Genomic DNA, 21,388 nt, shown 5'->3' on the forward strand with positions numbered 1-21,388 from the left:
CTTGTGGCAAACTTTAAACGAGACTTTTTATGGATATCTTTGAGAAATGGCTTTCTTCTTGCCACTCTTCCATAAAGGCCAGATTTGTGCAGTGTACGACTGATTGTTGTCCTATGGACAGACTCTCCCACCTCAGCTGTAGATCTCTGCAGTTCATCCAGAGTGATCATGGGCCTCTTGGCTGCATCTCTGATCAGTTTTCTCCTTGTCTGAGAAGAAAGTTTGGAAGGACGGCCGGGTCTTGGGAGATTTGCAGTGGTCTGATGCTCCTTCCATTTCAATATGATGGCTTGCACAGTGCTCCTTGAGATGTTTAAAGCTTGGGAAATCTTTTTGTATCCAAATCCGGCTTTAAACTTCTCCACAACAGTATCTCGGACCTGCCTGGTGTGTTCCTTGGTTTTCATAATGCTCTCTGCACTTTAAACAGAACCCTGAGACTATCACAGAGCAGGTGCATTTATACGGAGACTTGTTTGCACACAGGTGGATTCTATTTATCATCATCGGTCATTTAGGACAACATTGGATCATTCAGAGATCCTCACTGAACTTCTGGAGTGAGTTTGCTGCACTGAAAGTAAAGGGGCCGAATAATATGGCACGCCCCACTTTTCAGTTTTTTATTTGTTAAAAAAGTTTAAATTATCCAATAAATGTTGTTCCACTTCACGATTGTGTCCCACTTGTTGCTGATTCTTGACAAAAAAATTAAATTTAATATCTTTATGTTTGAAGCCTGAAATGTGGCGAAAGGTTGTAAGATTCAAGGGGGCCGAATACTTTTGCAAGGCACTGTATGTAAAACGAAAATAGTGTCAGGTTTCCATGCATGAAATATTACAGCTGTTTTTCATCTTTACAGTCCCCGTCTTTTTAGTTAGCGTTGAAACGAATAGGAATGAGCAAGCGCCAAGAGAAATTTACTCAATTATTTCGTGCCGTTGGGTTAAATTTGTACAGTGACATTTGAAGGCCCGTTAAGGAGATTAACGCGGCAAAGGGGGATGAATTACATGAGATATGTCCGCGATAATTTAATGAAATCATTTCTGGTATTTGAGGGAAAGTAGCAACTTATCTCTGTCAAAACTGTAGCGTCGAGCTTGACTGCAAAACTTTTAGATGAGAATTATTAGTGTTGCACAAATACCATTTTTTTGGCTCCCGATACAGATTCCAACACTTGGCAGTGTGGTATCGTTCAATGCTGTTTTTTGTATGTAACCCCTAAAGGGACATCGATAGAAATAAAATAAATTTAAGCAATCTGGTGTGCACCAGATTGTTTCTAGTGCGCTAACTTCCATAGCAAAAGTCCGCTAGCTTGAATGCCAGTTGTTGTCAGCATTATTTACCCTTTAAGCTTGCTGACTTTTGCTATTTAGGTTAGCAAATGTCCGCTAGCTTAAATACAATGTTTACCAGATTGCTTCTAGTGCGCAGGGCCGGCCCAGGCCATGTGGGGGCCCTAAGCAAAATAATGCAAAGGGGCCCATATTTTTGGCCCACCATTTCGTCATAGTGTACTGTGAAACCCATACATGCAATCCAACTCATACGCCCATATTTTGTACATTAATCAGATTTTGTTGCACTGCATACTTCAAACTTCTCACCCCAAATGATTGTCAGTACTTACAGTAAATAGCGCCAAACCTTTTTTTAAAAGAGGAAAGAAAGAAGTTAAGGAAGAACTTTTATTTTTTTAAGCTTGTAATCAAGTATCAAAACTCACAAAAGTCAAATAAAGCAAACTGTATTCAAAAAAATAGAATATAAATTAAACAATTGCCAGATTGGGGCCCCCCTAGTGGTCAGGGGCCCTAAGCAGCTGCATAGTCATGGCTGGCCCTGCTATTGCGCACCAGAAACTATCTAGTAAAGATTAGCATTTTATCGCATTTAAGCTAGCAGTCTTTTGCTATGCAAGTTAGCCAATGTCCACTAGCATAAATGTTATTTAATGCTAATGTTTACCAGATTGTTTCTAGTACGCTAACTTGCATTGCAAAAGTCCGCTAGCTTGAATGCCAGTTGTTGTCAACATTATTTACCCTTTAAGCTTGCTGACTTTTGCTATTCAGAGTAGCAAATGTCCGCTAGCTTAAATACAATGTTTACCAGATTGTTTCTAGTGCGCACCAAAAACTATCTGGTAAAGATTAGCATTTTATCACATTTAAGCTAGCGGTCTTTTGCTATGCAAGGTAGCAAATGTCCACTAGCATAAATGTTATTTAATGCTAATGTTTACCAGATTGTTTCTAGTGCACACGCCAAACTTTCTGGTAAACATTAGCATTTTATCGCATTTAAGCTCACGGACTTTTGCTATGCAAGTTAGCCAATTGTTGTAAACATTAGCATTACATAGCATTTAAGCTAGCGGACTTTGGCTATGCAAGTTAGCCAATTGTTGCAAACATTTGCATTATAAATCATTTAGGCTAGTGGACATTTGCTATGCAAGTTAGCCAATTGTTGTAAACATTAGCATTTTATAGCATTTAAGCTAGTGGATTGTTGCTATACAAGTTTGTCAATTGTTGCAAACAATAGCATTATATAGCGTTTAAGCCAACGGACTTTTGGTATGCAAGTTAGCCAGTTGTTGTAGACATTAGCATTAGATAGCATTTAAGGTAGCTGACTTTGGCTATGCAAGTTGGCCAATTGTTTCAAACATTTGCAATATAAATCATTTAAGCTAGCGGATTTTTGCTATGCAAGTTAGCCAATTGTTGCAAACATTTGCATATAAATCATTTAGGCTAGTGGACCTTTGCTATGCAAGTTAGCCAATTGTTGTAAACATTAGCATTTTATAGCATTTAAGCTAGCGGACTTTTGGTTTTCAAGTTAGCCAATTGTTATAAACATTAGCATTAGCTATATCGCATTGAAGCAGGCAGACTTTTGCTTGTCTGGTACACCAGACTCACCGCTGTTCCAGCGATTGAGTCTGGCGACCGTCCAGCGGATCAAATTCCCAGTGTGGAGCAAGACACAGCAAACAGCGCAGTGGACCAATCAGCGATGTGACCTTGGTCAAGCGACAAGAAACTAGCGCGAGAGGAGAATGGAGAAGTTTATTCAACATGGCTAGCGCGAGACAGACTGTTGTCAATGACTTGTGTCGATGTGTTTTTGGTCATTTAAAACTGATTTTACCGCTGATTGGAACATATTCTCTGTTCTCCCGTTCGCCATCTGTGTTGTTGTTGTTGTTGTGGAGACGACCTCCGACGCGCAAGAGTGACGCTGCTTGTTAAGAAGAAGTCATGCAAATAATTGAATCTGATTGGACAGATGATTTCGTTCGGCTCGAGAGGCCTTTAAGGTGCTGGGTCCCAGACTATTATCACCGTGTTTGAAAAATATAGGGAGAACAGTCTGGCTGTGCCAGGCAAAACTTTTGCTATGCAAGTTAGCAAATGTTTGCTAGCTTAAATGCGATATAATGCTAATGTTTACCAGATTGTTTCTAGTGTGCACCAGAAACAACCTGGTAAACATTAGCATTTTATCCCTTTTAAGCTGGTGGACTTCTGCTATGCAAGGTAGCCATTTCCAACAATTGTTGCATTGTTGGAATTGGCTAACTTGCATAGCACAAGTCCGCTAGCTTAAATGCTGTATAATACTGATATTTACCAGATACCCAGATTGCTTAGATTTATTTTTATTTCTGTCAATGTCGATTTTAAATACTAAATTTCTGCATACTTACGTAAAGTTAAACTATTTGCGATCACGGCTTGGTCCGACACTGCTTTAATTCGTTGGTTGCCATTGACGTTAGTACACGGCCACTCCATTTGAGGTGGAAGAGCTGGCAGGGAATGAATGTTTGTCCATTGGCTACTGCCCTTCCATGTCAAATGGACTGAACTGTCTACTAGTCATGATCTCATTTCAATTCACTGCAGAAGCCTGAAAAGACCTGTCATTGCCCCTACAAACATGGCCTCGCGGCAGCCATATTACTAGGGGTTCCCACCAAAGTCAAATGTTATCATAACTTATTTCTCAACTGATTTTTAAAAGATTGCTAAAAGACCGCTATTCACTTCACTGACGAACATTGACAGCACTAGACGTCCAATCCTTTAAAAGTGGGAGGTCGTTCATCGTTCGTTTACTTGTGAAAAACCCATTAAATCTCAGAAGGATGGTGATTGGACGCCAAGCGATTGGCCATCTATCATCTTTTTAAGACAGCGTGCGTAGCTGGCAGGCATCTTGGGCGGGGAAAGCAGCGTTTGGATACTAGATCTCGAAAAGTATGTACTACGCCGTGTTGGCACGTTATTTTTTTATCACTCCCTGATACAGATGACGTCATTTTAGTGCTCTATTGCTACCCTAATACACTAATAAAGATCTAATTTAAATTCTGGCCATTCTGGAGTTAACTGAATTCAATTGTTCTTCCAGATCTCCAAAGACATGCTCTACGGTAACCACAGTCCAGTCCATAGACTGTCATCGTCCAGTCGTGGGACGCTTCAGGGCTTGCAAGGCTCCATGTCTCCACCCATGGTGCGTTCCATGCCTTCATCCCCATCCAGGATGGCTTACAGTGGCAGGAGCAGCCAAGCCTTAGTCGGAATGATGGACGGTGGCAGCACCACTTTGCCCCGAGACCGGCTATCCGGCACTGGACGATCAAGCAGTTTAGGAACCAGCAGTAGTGCGATACTAGAGAGGAGAGATGTCAAACCTGGTAAGAAACATGCACATTTGGCCAAGTCGATATTTTTGGTCATTTTAAAAAAACAAATAAATAAAGTAGGGCTGTCAAACGATTAACATTTTGAATCGAGTTAATCACAGCTTGAAAATATATTAATCGTAATTAATCGCAATTTAAACCATCTCTAAAATATGCCATAGTTTTCTGTAAATTATTGTTGGAATGGAAAGATAAGACACAAGATGGACATAAACATTCAACATACTGCACATAAGTACTGTATTTGTTTATTATAACAATAAATCCACAAGATGGCATTATTAACATTCTTTCTGTTAAAGGGATCCATGGATAGAAAGACTTGTAGTTCTTAAAAGACAAATTTGAGTACAAGTTATAGTAATTTTAAATTAAAACCCCTCTCAATGTTTTCGTTTTAATAAAATTTGTAAAGTTTTCAATCAAAAAAAAAAACTAATAGCTCGCCATTGTTGACGTCAACGAGCGGGACGTCACATAGGCTCTCTGCCGTTCTTCAACAGTGTTTTTGACTACGTAAGATAGTGATTGAAATACACCACAAGGTGTCAAAGGCAAGTTTTAAATTGATTAGAGATCTGGCCAAGGCAAAGTCTGATTAAGTTTTATGTGTATTTTGCATTGCTGTTTTGATTGGGAATGCTAGTTCTCTTTGCATTGAGTGCTTTTGTTTTTGTGAACATTATTTTTTTTGAGGGATAGGAATATTATTTTTGTTGTGCTTTCACCATATGATACCGTAGCGACTTAACTGTTCCGCCCAAATGCATGATGGGAAGTTGGGCAACCATGACTGTCAGTGGTGGCTGCAAATGGTATACAGTATGTTCTGTGTTGTGTTCAATTAAGTGTGTTAAGAAAAAAATGTCTCCTGTGAGAGATAGGAATATTATTTTTGTTGTGCTTTCACTAAATGACACTGTAGCGACTTAACTGTTCCGCCCAAATGCATGATGGGAAGTTGGGCAACCATGACTGTCAGTGGTGGCTGCAAATGGTATACAGTATGTTCTGCGTTGTGTTCGATTAAGGGTTAAGAAAAAAAATGTCTCCTGTGAGAGATAAGAATATTATTTTTGCTGTGCTTTCACTAAACGCTACTGTAGCGACTTAACTGTTCCGCCCAAATGCATGATGGGAAGTTGGGCAACCATGACTGTCAGTGGTGGCTGCAAATGGTATACATTATGTTCTACGTTGTGTTCAATTAAGCGTGTTAAGAAAAAAAATGTCTCCTGTGAGAGATAGGAATATTATTTTTGTTGTGCTTTCACTAAATGAAACTGTAGCGACTTAACTGTTCCGCCCAAATGCATGATGGGAAGTTGGGCAACCATGACTGTCAGTGGTGGCTGCAAATGGTATACAGTATGTTCTGCGTTGTGTTGAATTAAGCGTGTTAATTAAAAAAATGTCTCCTGTGAGAGATAGGAATATTATTTTTGTTGTGCTTTCACTAAATGAAACTGTAGCGACTTAACTGTTCTGCCCAAATGCATGATGGGAAGTTGGGCAACCATGACTGTCAGTGGTGGCTGCAAATGGTATACACTATGTTCTGCGTTGTGTTCAATTTAGCGTGTTAAGACAAATATCGTCTCTTGTCATTCTTCCCCACGTCGTTTGCCACAATACTTACATTTGTTGTGAAAGAGTTGCCAAAAAAAGGCGCGGTCTAATGAACGCCTATGTCCACTGCATTTCTCTGCCTTTTCACTCTCAATGTGCTTAAAAAGGCGTCATTGTAAACTGTATAAGGCAACGCATGAACGGGTCGTTCCATGCGTGCGTTAATTGCGTCAAATATTTTAACGTGATTAATTTTAAAAAATTATTACTGCCAGTTAACGTGATAAATTTGACAGCACTAAAATGAAGTAACTCCATTAAGACCTAGCGTCCACACACTTGGATATCACACATTGGATCACGTAGCAACAATATTAGCATTTGGTGTGGCCTACATCAGAGGTCCCAATCAAATATTTAAAACAAAAATGAACCCAATTAAAATGAATACAAATAGAAATACACTGTTTGAAAACACTGAGCATCATTCGATTTGTTGCGTACGTGTATGTAATTATATGAGGCCAGCGTCCATTTATACGGGTTGGCAGTTATCATGGCCCTATCAAGGAAACCATAACTACGATGTGGCCCGCGACAAAGATGACTCTGACAGATGTGACTAGTGAAATTTCCTACTCTCTTGATGTGTCTCTTAGACGAAGATGTCAGCAGTTGCAAGAGCATGGCCCTGGTGCTCCACGGGGAAGGAGGTCAACGCTACGCAGACGCCTACTCTTCCTCCCTGCAGGAAGGAGGAAGAAACAGCTTTGCTTCCTCTCAGTGTAGTGGTACTTTGTCCCATCCGGGAGAAATGCTGGATTCCGGGCCCGTCGGAATTCCCGGGGGCGTAAAGCAGTACCGCGCTTCCGTCAAGCCTCTGATGGGCTACGGGGATGTCATGGAGCAGCACACGCAATCCCTGCACAGGTTGGCTTTTTCAATAGTTATTTTTAGATTTGGGGGTACTTAACACTCGAACTACCAAGAGTGGATCAGTTGATAAAAATCACTTTTGTAACCAGAAAAGGATCATCCGACCCTAATTAGCATATCTTTTGTGAGCACTATGGTCCCCATTAGTCATTCCCTATCACACTTGCAAAACCACAGGGTTGGATTGCTCCAATTAGCAGCTGTTTGTGAGGGAGGGCTGCATTGGCTTTATTGGACAGTGGACCGCTCAGGCAGCCAATTGGGTGGACAACCTTTTTACATATTCCAAAAGCTGCAATTTGCCTACAGTACAAGGGACGGTGTACTAAAAATACAAAACATTTTTTATGTGGTGACATATAACGCTTTGCCCTTTTCCCGGGGCTAGGGCAATTTTGCACCCACATGAGAGTGAGCCAATTCCTTTGCAAGACCCACCAAGAAGTCCACCCGTCTCTCTTAGGGGCAGTTTACATGGCGACTCTGCGACACAAAGACGCAATGACTGAGTAGCAGAATCGCCTCGCGTGCATATGGTGTCAGCGAAGACGAAAGGCAAAGACGAAAAATTCTGAATCCTGCCTCCAAAGTGGAAGAATTCGATTGCGGGGGATTGAGGGGGGCTTGTTCCGAATGAATATAAGAAGCTCCTGAAGCGCGCCGATAACGTCAGCACTCGTACACGTCACATCGGGCGTGCGCAGAGGTGCTACTAAACATTAAAAACAGCAAATATGGCGGAATGTCGGCTTGAATTTACTGTCTTAATAATATTTTTAAATTAAATATGTTGAATGTTTCCATTTTTGTGTCTCTTTGAACAAAAGAAAAATGCCATTGCTTCAAATGGGCGGGCATATTTTTTTCCGGGCTAAGGAGCTAGAGTGCATCATTCGCTGTCGCCTTGTAAACCTGCACTGCCCCCTAGGGCCTGGCATGAATACTACATCGTTTTCATGCGGAATTTCGACATTGTTCGAATGGAATTTGAAATTTTTCCTATTCTTTGAGAGTCACCAAGTAAACGGCCCCTTATATTCAAGATGCTAATTGCAACTAGCCAGATTGAAACCCACCTTCACACGTGGGCAGCGACTCCGCAGGAGTGTGTAGGGGGGTGGCCTGCTCGATTGCTTGTTTGAGTGGGCTATTGTTTGACAAAGCCCAGTAGTCAGTTTATATCGGGGTCATTTGACAACTTTCTGGTATTTCTTTATAGCCAAAAAAAACCTGGGACTTCCAGTGTTAAAGGGTTAATTACGATTTATTCGGAACTTTGGGTTACGTCACCATAGTAGGAACAGAACTCGTTTGTAACCCGTAGACTACCTGTCTTATCAAACTTGCAGGATATGTTTGATATATGAAACTATGCCAACCCTCCCAGTCAAAATGGATTGGACGCCTATCGCCGTCATTGGCCGTGAAACATGATCATTAAACGCGTTATCACTTTTAATTGGATCTTTTAAAAAAATTTTTTTCATTCCAGACAAAAAAATCGAAAATGTGGTGACAGCCAACTTCCTCAATTAGGAACTCCGCCTCCCTCCCCACAAAGACTGAATGAAGTCCGTTTGAATGAAGGACAAATTATCGGAGGGGTGGGCCTGGTCTCACCCGAGAGGATGGCCCCGATCCGTCGATCCCTGCGCTGGGAAAATAACGTGGACACGATACACAGAAACAGAGGGAGCGGTTCATCTTCGTCCACTTCGTCCGTCTTCGTGGATAGCCCGCTCGGCCAATCGGAAAGGCTCATTCAGGGTCACATGAGTGCATTTGAAGCGCAGAGGTAAAAAAGATTGAAGTTGGTCACTTGTTTTTTAAGTTATATTGTATGAATGTTTATATTTCAGTGAGCGAATGAAAGCAATGGAGGAGCAAATAGCCAGTCTTGCAGGGCTGGTTCACCATGCATTGTCGGTGGGAGGCGATTTGTCAAAAGGCCTTGTCAGGTTTGTATATACTGTCTTAAAATTATATAATTATAAAATATGTATAATAGTTATACGTATATATACAGTGCCCTCCATAATTATTGGCACCCCTGAAAAATATGTGTTTTTTAGCTTCAAATATATATATATATATATATATATTTTTTTTTTTCAAATAAAATGGGACCTTAATGGAAAAAAAGAGAAAAATCCAACCTTCAATACAAGTGCATTCATTCATTGGGGAAAAAATCCCACATAAAGAAAAAAATATTTGACATCAAATAATTTGTGTCACAATTATTAGCACCCCTGGTGTTAATACTTTGTACAACCCCCTTTTGCCAACAAAACAAGGTCTGGGGACTGAGACGGCCATGGGAGGAGCTTGATTTTGTGTCTGGTGAACCATTTCTGTGTAGATTTAGCCATATGTTTAGGGTCATTGTCAGTGTTGTGCATGAACGCGTTCAATGAACGATCGTTCATGAACACGTTCATATTTTGGGCGAACGTGAATTGAACGCATCATATTTCTGTCTCATGAACGTTACTGTGAACGCGCTCATTCTAGCGGTTGTGAGCGGTGCTCATAACTTCGTTCATGAGTTCATCACATGTAGAGCCTTACCGACAAAACTGCATATAAGGCCATAGGCTAAAAACACACAATAAAATTTTTTACCTTAATAGCGGAACATTATCCAACATGGCAACCCAAGCTGCCTGTCACGGCCGTATTGTTTAAGCAAATACGTCATCATAACAAGAGCAGCATGGACACAGAAGCTGGCAGCTCTCGAAACCTGGCCCGCTCAGAGCAACTTTCTACACAGTACCAGCATTTAAAAGAGTTTTACGAAAAAGTCAGTACCGACCCGGATGGCAAAAATATAAGAAGACCGTCCGTACGTCGGTAACGTCTTTAGCCAACCTTAAACGGCACATCGAAATAAAGCATGCGACAAGCCTTGCTAGGGATCTGCGACTGCGAGCATGTGCGATTAAATAAAGAGACAGCAACGGTTGGCCAGAGCAGTACCTCTACCACCCAAATACCGCTAACAGCATACCAGAGCGGCCCCGTTTTCTGTCTCTCCCAGCCGCAGCTAGACAATCTAGTTCTGCAGTATATTGTGGGAGACTCTTCAGCATCGGTGGTCAAATATTCAGGTAGGAAATGAACTGTGATTATTTTCTATAAGCTTTGGAAATAAATACAGTAAATAATAGTTTGCAAAAATTTTTGGCGAACAAAAAGAACTGAACTACAAAAGTTCATTTTTGGAACCATGAACTTTAGTTCAAAATTTTGAATTATGAACTATGAACTGAACAGTTCATTTTAAAATTTGTGAACTGCAATTTGAACTAGTTCATGTAGAAAATGAACTTTCCCAACACTGGTCATTGTCTTGCTGAAAGACCCAGTGATGACCCATCTTCAGCTTTCGGGCAGAGGGCAACAGATTTTTAAATTCAAATGTCCTGGTGTTTCAAAGCATTCATGATGCCATGCACCCTAACAAGGTTCCCAGGGCCTTTGGAAGCCAAACAGCCCCACAGCATCACTGACCCACCCCCATACTTCACAGTGGGTATGAGGCGCTTTTCAGCATGCGTATCTTTCGTGGCACACCAGACCCACTTCGGCTGGAACCGTGTGCTTTGTGTGTGACCAAGATTCTTGGTCTCACACAAAAATACACACGGCCCCCGGCTTCAACTGGAACTGTGTGCTTTGGTCAGATGAGACCAGGATTGAGCTTTTTGGCAACAAACACTCTGGGTATGTATGTATATATATATATATATATATATATATATATATATATATATATATATATATATATATATATATATATATATATATATATATATATATATATATATATATATATTAGGGGTGTCAAACGAATAAAATGTTTAATTGAGTTAATTACAGCTTAAAAATTAAGTAATCGTAATTAATCGTAATTCAAACCATCTATAAAATATGCCATATTTTTCTGTAAATAATTGTTGGAATGGAAAGATAAGACACAAGATGGATATATACATTCAACATACGGTACATAAGTACTGTATTTCTTTATTATAACAATAAATCAACAAGATAGCATTACCATTATTAACATTCTTTTTTTTTTTTTTTTTTTTTTTTTTTTTTTTAAACCTGTCCTGTTCAGCTGTTTGACACAGAGAATGGAAGTCTAAGTGCCCGGATTCTGAACAGTTTTAATGTTTCACATTGAGAGTCTGACATACTCCCATTGTGATGATTCAAAATACCTTTTTATTATGACAAAGCAGCGAACAGGAAGGGATTATGGGGGGACAGAAGAAAAGAAATTATTATTATTATTAACATTCTGTTAAAGCGATCCATGGATAGAAAGACTTGTAGTTCTTAAAAGATAAATGTTAGTACAAGTTATAGAAATTTTATATTAAAACCCCTCTTCATGCTTTCGTTTTAATAACATTTGTAAACTTTTCAATCAAAAAATAAACTAGTAGCCCGCCATTGTTGATGTCAATAATGACATACACAATGCTCATGGGTGCTGAAGCCTATAAAATCAGTCGCACCCAAGCCCCAGCAGAGGGCGGCAAAACTCGGAAAAACACAACCAGTACCTTTCACTGTGCTGTCATTTTAATCTGTTTGAGCGGGGCATATGTGCGTTAATTGCGTCAAATATTTTAACAGGATTAATTTAAAAAATTAATTACCGCTCGTTAACGCGATAATTTTGACAGCCCTAATATATATATATAGTGTGAGTGTGTATATACAGTAATATGTATATATAATACTATACTAAGTCTTTAAATCAATTAAAAATATGTCTTTTTGCAGTGAAAGCGCTGGGAAAAGTCATCCTGGTAAGTTTTTGTTGTTTTTTTTTAACATACAATAAGAACGTCATGGTACAATAACCGTACAATTCAAATACAGCTTGTTAATAATGACTACATTTTAATGTACAAGCCAGTATTTTAAATGTGTTTTCCAGTTCTGCCTGAGCCTTCGGTGACCAGTGGCGTAACAGACATGACTGATTGCGAGCTTCAGCAGTGCTTGGCACACGTTAAGAACAACGTGTCTGAACTACGACAGCAATTAAATCAACTTCGAAACTTACAGGTATCTTCCTTCTTTTCCATAGTGATTGAACAAGGCGATAAACACCCATTTTCATGCCTGTGGTTTACGACCGAAAGCACACTGTTCATTAAACCAAGTACAAAACTGTTTTTTATTTCAAGCCATGTTTTTGTTTTTATACAGAGTGTCCCACGACAAAACAGGCCATAAATTTGAATAGGTATTAGGGGTGCAACGGTTCAGTTAGCCCACGGTTCGGTTTGAACCTCGGTTTTGGGATCACGGTTTTCGGTTTGCTTTTTGCATTTTTTTTTTTAAACTGCCTTTATTTTGCTTTTAAGAAAATGAAATAAACACTTAAAATGTAAAAATGTTCGACTGTTAAAATGCCTCTTAGCTCTTTGGCTAGTTTAGTGACTGACTACTGAAATACACACGCAGTAGTAAAAAGTTACTTGGCAAAGTAACTGGTGTTACCTTTCTTTTTTTTTCATTTTTTTCACACAAAAAAAACAAAAAACATAGTAACCTTTGTTATGTTTGGAGGTCATTTAATGTTCTGAATAGAGATGTCGATCAGCATCCCGATCGACCGGGTCCGATCACGTCATTTTCAAAGTATCGGAATCGGCAAAAAAATATCGGCCATGCCTTTTTTTAATATATATATTTTTTAATTAAATCGTTTTCTAATTGTATTTAACGTTACAGACATAATATGTTACACTCATCCAGAGTCTTTAGTTTTGGCTTAAAGTAGGGTTATCAAATTTATCCCGATAACAGCGGTAATTTATTTTTTTTAAATGTATCACGTTAAATATTGAATGCAATTAATGCATGCGTTGCACGACCCACTCACGCATTGTCGCGCACAATCTGTAATGGCACCGTTTTACCCATTTAGAGAGATAAAAGGCAGCGTAAAATGAGTAGAGTGAATTTTGGCAGCCTTTGGAGCCTTTTTTAAATTGGCTTAAGTCTTACATTTCCTCTACTTGCGATTAGAAATATCATGGGAGGCAATGTGGGGAAGCAAGGTAGCAATTGATCTTTTTCTTAACACCTTATGTTATTTCCCAACGCAGAGAAGATATATGACTTGGTAGCACTACACACAGTCATGGTTCCACTTCCCATCATGCATTTAGGTTGAATGGCTGCAGTATCATTTACTGAAAGCTCAACAAATACACTAGATGCCAATATTTAGTCACAATATACAAAGTCACAAGTCTTTCTATCCGTGAATCCCTCTCACAGAAAGAATGGTAATAATGTAAATGTCATCTTGAGGATTTATTGTCATAATAAACAAATACAGTACTTATATACTGTATGTTGAATGTATATATTCGTCTGAGTTTTAGTCATTTTTTTCTTAATGCATTGCCAAAATGTATATGATCGGGAAAAATTATCGGGAATGATTGGAATCAAATCGGGAGCAAAAAAAAGCGATCGGATCGGGAAATATCGGGATCAGCAGATACTCGTACTAAAACGATCCGGATCGGATCGGGAGCAAAAAAACACGATCGGAATAACCCTAGTTATTACCGTAATTTTCAGGCCATCATGCCCAGCCCTATTTTTTATGATCTCGAAGCTCCATTTAACAATTCACCCGTTACTGTTGTCTTACAGTTATCCCACCAACAAACCATGAGTTCCATGTTGCACATGGCCAGCCAGGAGCTGGTGTTATTGATGTGCGATCGCCTGACTCAATCCGAGGAGAGGACGTGCGGGCGAAGAGCTGAGTTGGAGGAAGAGAGGATTCACTATCTGGCGACAGAGGAACAAATACTCAAACAGCTCAGGTGATTTCTTATAAATCAATGACGCCAACCTAACTTCAATGACTAATTGTGATCTGTATCAAAAATTAGGGCTGTCAAACGATTAAAATTTTTAATCGAGTTCATTACAGCTTAAAAATTAATTAATTGTAATTAATCGCAATTCAAACCATCTATAAAATATGCCATATTTTTCTGTAAATTATTGTTGGAATGGAAAGATAAGACACAAGATGGATATATACATTCAACATATGGTACATAAAGACTGTAGTGGGCATTTCACTCTACTGTTAATATGTTAACATTCTGTTAAAGCGATCCATGGATGGAAAGACTTGTAGTTCTTAAAAGATAAATGTTAGTACAAGTTATAGAAATTTTATATTAAAACCCCTGTTAATGTTTTCGTTTTGATAAAATTTGTAAAATTTTCAGTCAAAAAAATAAACTAGTAGCGCGCCATTGTTGATGTCAATAATTACTCACACAATGCTCATGGGTCCTGAAGACTATAAAGTCAGTCGCACCCAAGCACCAGCAGAGGGCAGCAAAACTCCATAAAACACAATTAACAAGTGGGCATTGCACTGTACTGTCATTTAAATCTGTCTGAGCGGGGCATGAGCGTTAATTGCGTCAAATATTTTAACTTGATTAATTTTAAAAATTAATTACCGGCCGTTAACGCGATAATTTTGACAGCCCTCAAAATATCAAAAATAAATGGTGATAAAAAATCCCTCAAAATTGAACACATACAGTGCCCTCCATAATTATTGGCACCCCTGAAAAAGATGTGTTTTTTAGCTTCTAATATATATTCTTTTTAATTCAAATAATATGGGACCTTAATGGAACAAAAGAGAAAAATCCAACCTTCAATATTAGTGCATTCATTCAGTGGGCAAAAAATTCCACATAAAGAAATAATTATTTGACATCAAATAACGCGTGTCAAAATTATTGGCACCCCTGGTGTTAATACTTTGTACAACCCCCTTTTGCCAACAAAACAAGGTCTGGGGACTGAGATGGCCATGGGAGGAGCTTGATTTTGTGTCCGGTGAACCATATCTGTGTAGATTTGGCCATATGTTTAGGGTCATTGTCTTGCTGAAAGACCCAGTGACGACCCATCTTCAGCTTTCGGGCAGAGGGCAACAGGTTTTGATTTAAAATGTCCTGGTATTTCAAAGCATTCATGATGCCATGCACCCTAACAAGGTTCCCAGGGCCTTTGGAAGCGAAACAGCCCCACAGTATCTCTGACCCACCCCCATACTTCACAGTGGGTTTGAGGGTCTGTCTACACGCCAACAAGCTGTTTGGGAGGCATGCACAGAGAAAACCTTTCCTGACTCACAATCATAAACGCAAACGTCTGGAGTTCGCCAAGCGGTATTGAGGCTTCAACTGGGACCATGTGCTTTGGTCAGATGAGACCAAGATTGAGCTTTTTGGCAACAAACACTCTAAGTGGGTCTGGCGTTCCACGAAAGATGCGCATGCTGAAAAGCACCTCATACCCACTGTGAAGTATGGGGGTGGGTCAGTGATGCTGTGGGGCTGTTTTGCTTCCAAAGGCCCTGGGAACCTTGTTAGGGTGCATGGCATCATGAATGCTTTGAAATATCAGGACATTTTAAATCAAAATCTGTTGCCCTCTGCCGAAAGCTGAAGATGGGTCGTCACTGGGTCTTTCAGCAAGACAATGACCTTAAACATATGGCCAAATCTACACAGAAATGGTTCACCAGAAAACAAAATCAAGCTTGTGAAACATTATAGGAGAAGATTATGTACTGTTTTGTTGGCAAAGAGGGGGTTGTACAAAGTATTAACACCAGCGGTGCTAATAATTGTGAGACACATTATTAAATGTCAAATAATTATTTCTTTATGTGGGATTTTTTCCCCACTGAATGAATGCACTTGTATTGGAGGTTGGATTTTTCTTTTTTTTTTCCATTAAAGTCCCAGATTATTTGAATTAAAAAAAATATATATTAGAAGCTAAAAAACACATCTTTTTCAGGGGTGCCAAAAATTATGGAGGGCACTGTAGATGGAGATCCTAGTACAGCTTTTTCTCTTTGAGTGGCCTTTTATAAATTCCTACACCCACACAGACTGGCTGTCCAATGCTATCAGACTACAGTTGAAGCTCATCTCGGGTGGCAAACGGGACACGATGTCCGAACGCCCCTGGCAGAAAGAAAATTGGATGAAGCATATTGTTCATGGAAGAGTCGGGACAATAGAAAGTCAACTGTGATATGACAACAGCTCACAAAGTTAAAAACAAAAGCAAAAAAAAATCTGTGAAGATGACTTTGTTCATCTAATACAGGGATCCCCAACCTTTTTTGCACCATGGACCGGTGTTATTTGGGTCTTTTTTTACAGACTGGTGTTCTGACAAATTTTGCAACCCATCAAAAATTGCAACGATGCGGTTCTGTGCATTCGCGTAACGTTAAACATAGCCGCGAAATGCGCAAATGCAGCGATTCCAAAGTAAACACTACAAACGTTCTTGAAAGAAAGGAATATTAACTTACGTTTGATCATGGAAGGACTTGTAGAAAAGTTCTCCTCAGATACATCCTGCCATGTTAGCCGCACAAAACAACTACATACCGCTCTCACCATTATTGACTTCGAAGCCCGCTTCACAAAGATACGATGTTGGAAATTGTAACAAGGTTTTCAATGCTCTCGTAGCGATGTCAGGATATTCCGGAATGACTTTAATCCAGAAACTCGGTAGAGTTGTTGTCTCAAATGTACGTTTAATAGGCAAGGCAAGGCAAATGGTGTTATACTTATATAGCGCTTTTCCACCTTTCAAGGCGCTCAAAGCGCTTTACACTATCTCGCCATCCACCTACTGGTGACGCAGCACCAGGAGCAATGTGGGGTTCAGTATCTTGCTCAAGGACACTTAGACGAGTTCATCAGGGCGGAGAATCGAACCCACAACCTCTGGTTTTAGGGAAAACTACTCTACCACTGAGCCACGCCACCCCAACAAGGCAAGGCAAATTTATTTATATAGCACAATTCAACACAAGGCAATTCAAAGTGCTTTACATCACATAGATCATAAAAATCACATTTAAATCAATACAACGTAAAAACCAAGACAATCAAAATCGGAAATAAAATTATACATAAAAATCGCATTTAATAACAAATAGAATAAAAATAAATAAATAGAATAAAACAAAAACTACTAATAATAATTGAAATGAGCAATGGAGATAAGCACAACAGGAATAGAAAGAGAAATATATGTATGTATGTATAAATATATAATAAGGTCGCCGTCATTTGCGATCTCTATAAGTTGATCCTCCTGTTGCACAGACATGCTCGAATCACTCGGTTTATTCACAAACGGGTCATGAATCCACTCCTTCGCAGTTTGTGGGTCTTCGAGGTTGTAGGCTCGTCAGGTGCCCTTTTCGCCGTAAAAATTAAGACGTCTGTTTTCCAGTCATCTTCGCTCGTGTAGGGGCTAATTATTTCCGGGAACAAACGTGCTGCGCCCGCGGCCTAGTAATACGTTATTATCGAGGACAAGCGCACATAGATATATTATATAGACAAACAAGATGTACTGCTAGCTGTCCAATCAATGGATTTCTATGACGACATTCTAATCTATCCCATAGTATTATATCTAGAGTAGACAGAGATATTGCTGTGTTAAGCAAGGGCACAGGGTTAATTCGGCCAGAATGCGGTCGTTATTAAATTATTTTTTTCTGTGCGGCCTGGTAGCAAATGCGCCACGGACCGGTACTGGTCCGCGGCCCGGCAGATGGGGACCCCTGATCTAATACTCATCATCAGAGGTGGGTAGTAACATGTTACATTTACTTCAGTAACTTTCTGAGAAAAATGTACTTATGAGAGTAATTTTACCACGTCATACTTTTACTTTTTCTTGAGTAGATTTATGAAGAAGAAACGCTACTCTTAAGCCGCTACTTTGGGCTGCACTAGAGTCGCTACTAGAGATGTCCCGATCGATCGGGTCCGATCACGTCATTTTCAAAGTATCGGAATCGGCAAAAAAACATCGGACATGCCTTTTTAAAACTTTTTTTTTTTTTTTTTTGTAGGACTGTCAAAATTATCGCATTAACGCGCGGTAATTAATTTTTTTTAATTAATCACGTTAAAATATTTGACACAATCGACGCACATGTCCCGCTCACAGTATTCTGCCTTTTGGTAAGTTTTACAGCAAGGCTTTTTGTGCTGTCTAACAGCGAACTCTTGTGGTCGCTTTGCGACATGGTTTATTGTTTTCTTTCCAGTTCAGTATGTAATATGGCTGCACGACGTCTCGGGCTGACGCCTACGTTGTAATGTTGTGCTTATATTATCCTTGGACAAGATTTGTCCGTAAGTATGGTTGTTGTAAAGAATGTACATATTATGTTAGTAAGCGAAATGTTATATTTTTTGTATGAGACGCTTTTTGTTTATGTTTACTGAACCTGTATAGCGTGCTAAGCTAATGTTGTTGCTAATGCAATGCTTGTGTACTTTTTTTTTTGTAGTTTTACGACGGTCTAAAGAGGACAATGGTTTGAGGCTATTTTATTAATAAATCAGATGAAAAAGGAAGAAGTCTGATTATTAAGGCGTCGTTCACTAGCTGTCTAGCTTTGGAAAAAGTAGACGCTTCGGAGTGAGGACAGCATAGACAGATTTAAATGACAGTAGAGTGAAATGCCCACTACAGTCCTTATGTACCGTATGTTAAATGTATATATCCATCTTGTGTCTTATCTTTCCATTCCAACAATTTATTTTACAGAATATATATATAATTTACAGAAAAATATGGCATATTTTATAGATGGTTTGAATTGCAATTAATTGCGATTAATTACGATTAATTAATTTTTAAGCTGTAATTGACTGGATTAAAAATTTTAATCTTTTGACTGCCCTAAATTTTTTTGATTAAATCGTTTTCTAATTGTATTTAACGTTACAGACATAATATGTTACACTCATCCAGTCTTTAGTTTAGGCTTAAGGTAGGGTTATCAAATTTATCCCGATAACGGCGGTAATTAATTTTTCTAAAAATGTATCACGTTAAAATATTTAACGCAATTAATGCATGCGCTGCACGACCCACTCACGCATTGTCGCGCTCAATCTGTAATGGCGCCGTTTTACTTATATAGAGAGCTAAAAGGCAGCATAAAATAAGGAGAGTAAATTTTGGCAGTTTTTGGAACCGTTTTTTAATTGGCTAAAGCCTTACAATCCCCCTCCCTACGATTAGAAATATCGTGGGAAGCAATGTGGGGAAGCAAGGTAGTAATTGATCTTTTTCTTAACACCCCATGTTATTTCCCAACGCAGAGAAGATATATCAATTGGTAGCACTATGCACAGTTGCACTTCCCATCATGCATTTGGGCATGGCTACAGTATAATTTACTGACAGCTCAACAAATACACTAGATGGCATTATTTAGTCACAATATACAAAGTCACATTTACCCTTTAAGAATTACAAGTTGTCAAGTTCAAAAATAGACCCTTAGGTAGACATTTGTAAAATTACCCAAAAATAAGGAGAGAAGACACTCAGTTTTCTTGGCCAAGGAGAGCAAAAGAGTGACTAGACAGAGGAATGCTAGATTACGCTGTATGGTCACCAAAATTGATCTAAGGAAAAACCCTCCTTGGTATTTTTATTTAGGGGTTTGTCCTAACACAGAAGGGTGCCGCCCTGAGGGAGGGGGGAGCAAGCTGGAGACACCCATGTGATTTTGATTGGCTATGTGTGAGCATGTAGGTGGAACTAACTAAGTACACGTGTGTAAGCAAAGGCACATGTAAACAACGGTCAAAATGACCCAGACACTTCAGTTATGCAACGCTGCGGCCATGGAAGATGTCCTCGAATGGAAAATTGTCCTCGAAGGTCTAGACGAAAGTCCAGACGCCAGGTGCTGAAGATGTCTCGGAAGGTCTAGTTACGCAATGATGCGGCCATGAAGCAAGGCAGTTGTCATCCCGACCCTCTTTACTTTTTGTAACACTTAAACATTATACTACAACTAGTATAGCAAGTAATAATCATTTACTGGTTATATCAATAAGAGAAAAATATGGCAATATGTATTATTTATGGTATATATGAGCACAAGCAAATATTCAATCAATCAAGCAAATATTTAATCAATCAACCCTCGATAATTACCTCAACACAAGTCTTTCTATCCGTGGATCCCTCTCACAGAAAGAATGTTAATAATGTAAATGCCATCTTGAGGATTTATTGTCATAATAAGCAAATACAGTACTTATGTATTGTATGTTGAATGTGTATATTCATCCGAGTTTTATTCATTTTTTTCTTAATGCATTGCCAAAATGTATATGATCGGGAAAAATTATCGGGAATGATTGGAATTGAATCGGAAGCAAAAAAAAAAAAAAGCAATTGGATTGGGAAATATCGGGATCGGCAGATACTCAAACTAAAACGATCGCGATCGGATCGGGAGCAAAAAAACATGATCGGAACAACTCTAGTCGCTACTTTTTTTTTTTTTACATGCAATGACTTCATTCGGCCATCGGAGGGGCACTGCCCCATCTGCGCCCCCTAAATCTCCGCCTATGCCTGGGCCCTGTTAACATTTGTTCCGCCACTCATGTAGACTGTATATTTTGATTATTTACTATACCACCGCACATACTCTGTAAAATAAATCTAATTCTGTGTGACTTATTTGCCAGCATGCATCCTCCTGTTCTTTCTGTCTTCTCATCTCAGTGAACTGGAGGAGTATGTCAATCGCTTACAAAGCGGCCCCGTTTCCCTCCCTGGTCAGTTGCCAATCACTCTGAGAGATGTGGAAGAGGGAGCAGTCAACCTGCGCAGAGTCGGGGAGACTCTGGCCGTCCTTAAAGGTACGAAACGGAATTTCAAGTACCGTAATTTTCGCACTATAAGGCGCACCTGACTATAAACCGCCACCCACCAAATTTGACACGAAAACGGCATTTGTTCATGGATAAGCCGTACTGGACTATGAGCTGCAGCTGTCTTCACTAAATTATAAGATATTTACTCCAAAAGATATTATCCGGTGTTACGTCCCAAGGACGGCTCGCGAAGGGCGTAACATAAAATAAGCCACACAAGTTTACAAGTGGACAGAAATTTATTTACAATAACCAAACTCGCAATGAATATATGGCGGAAAACACTCAAGTAACTTGAAGTTCCGCTCTGAGACCC

The 21,388-nt window shown here is 39.4% G+C and overlaps 1 protein-coding gene across 1 annotated transcript in view; it reads left to right on the forward strand.

The window, feature by feature from the left end:
• The window catches only part of si:ch211-207d6.2 (sickle tail protein homolog), a 90,995-nt gene that overhangs the window by 38,594 nt on the left and 31,013 nt on the right, over positions 1 to 21,388 (forward strand). The window contains exons 6-13 of the mRNA XM_057858170.1: positions 4,441 to 4,729; positions 6,967 to 7,237; positions 8,736 to 9,038; positions 9,103 to 9,201; positions 12,047 to 12,072; positions 12,204 to 12,334; positions 13,943 to 14,118; positions 20,921 to 21,057. Coding sequence (XP_057714153.1) covers positions 4,441 to 4,729; positions 6,967 to 7,237; positions 8,736 to 9,038; positions 9,103 to 9,201; positions 12,047 to 12,072; positions 12,204 to 12,334; positions 13,943 to 14,118; positions 20,921 to 21,057 — 1,432 coding nt within the window. The remainder of the gene's footprint in view (positions 1 to 4,440; positions 4,730 to 6,966; positions 7,238 to 8,735; positions 9,039 to 9,102; positions 9,202 to 12,046; positions 12,073 to 12,203; positions 12,335 to 13,942; positions 14,119 to 20,920; positions 21,058 to 21,388) is intronic.

This window comes from Corythoichthys intestinalis, chromosome 14 (genome assembly GCF_030265065.1).
Source record: "Corythoichthys intestinalis isolate RoL2023-P3 chromosome 14, ASM3026506v1, whole genome shotgun sequence".
Classification (NCBI taxonomy): domain Eukaryota; kingdom Metazoa; phylum Chordata; class Actinopteri; order Syngnathiformes; family Syngnathidae; genus Corythoichthys; species Corythoichthys intestinalis.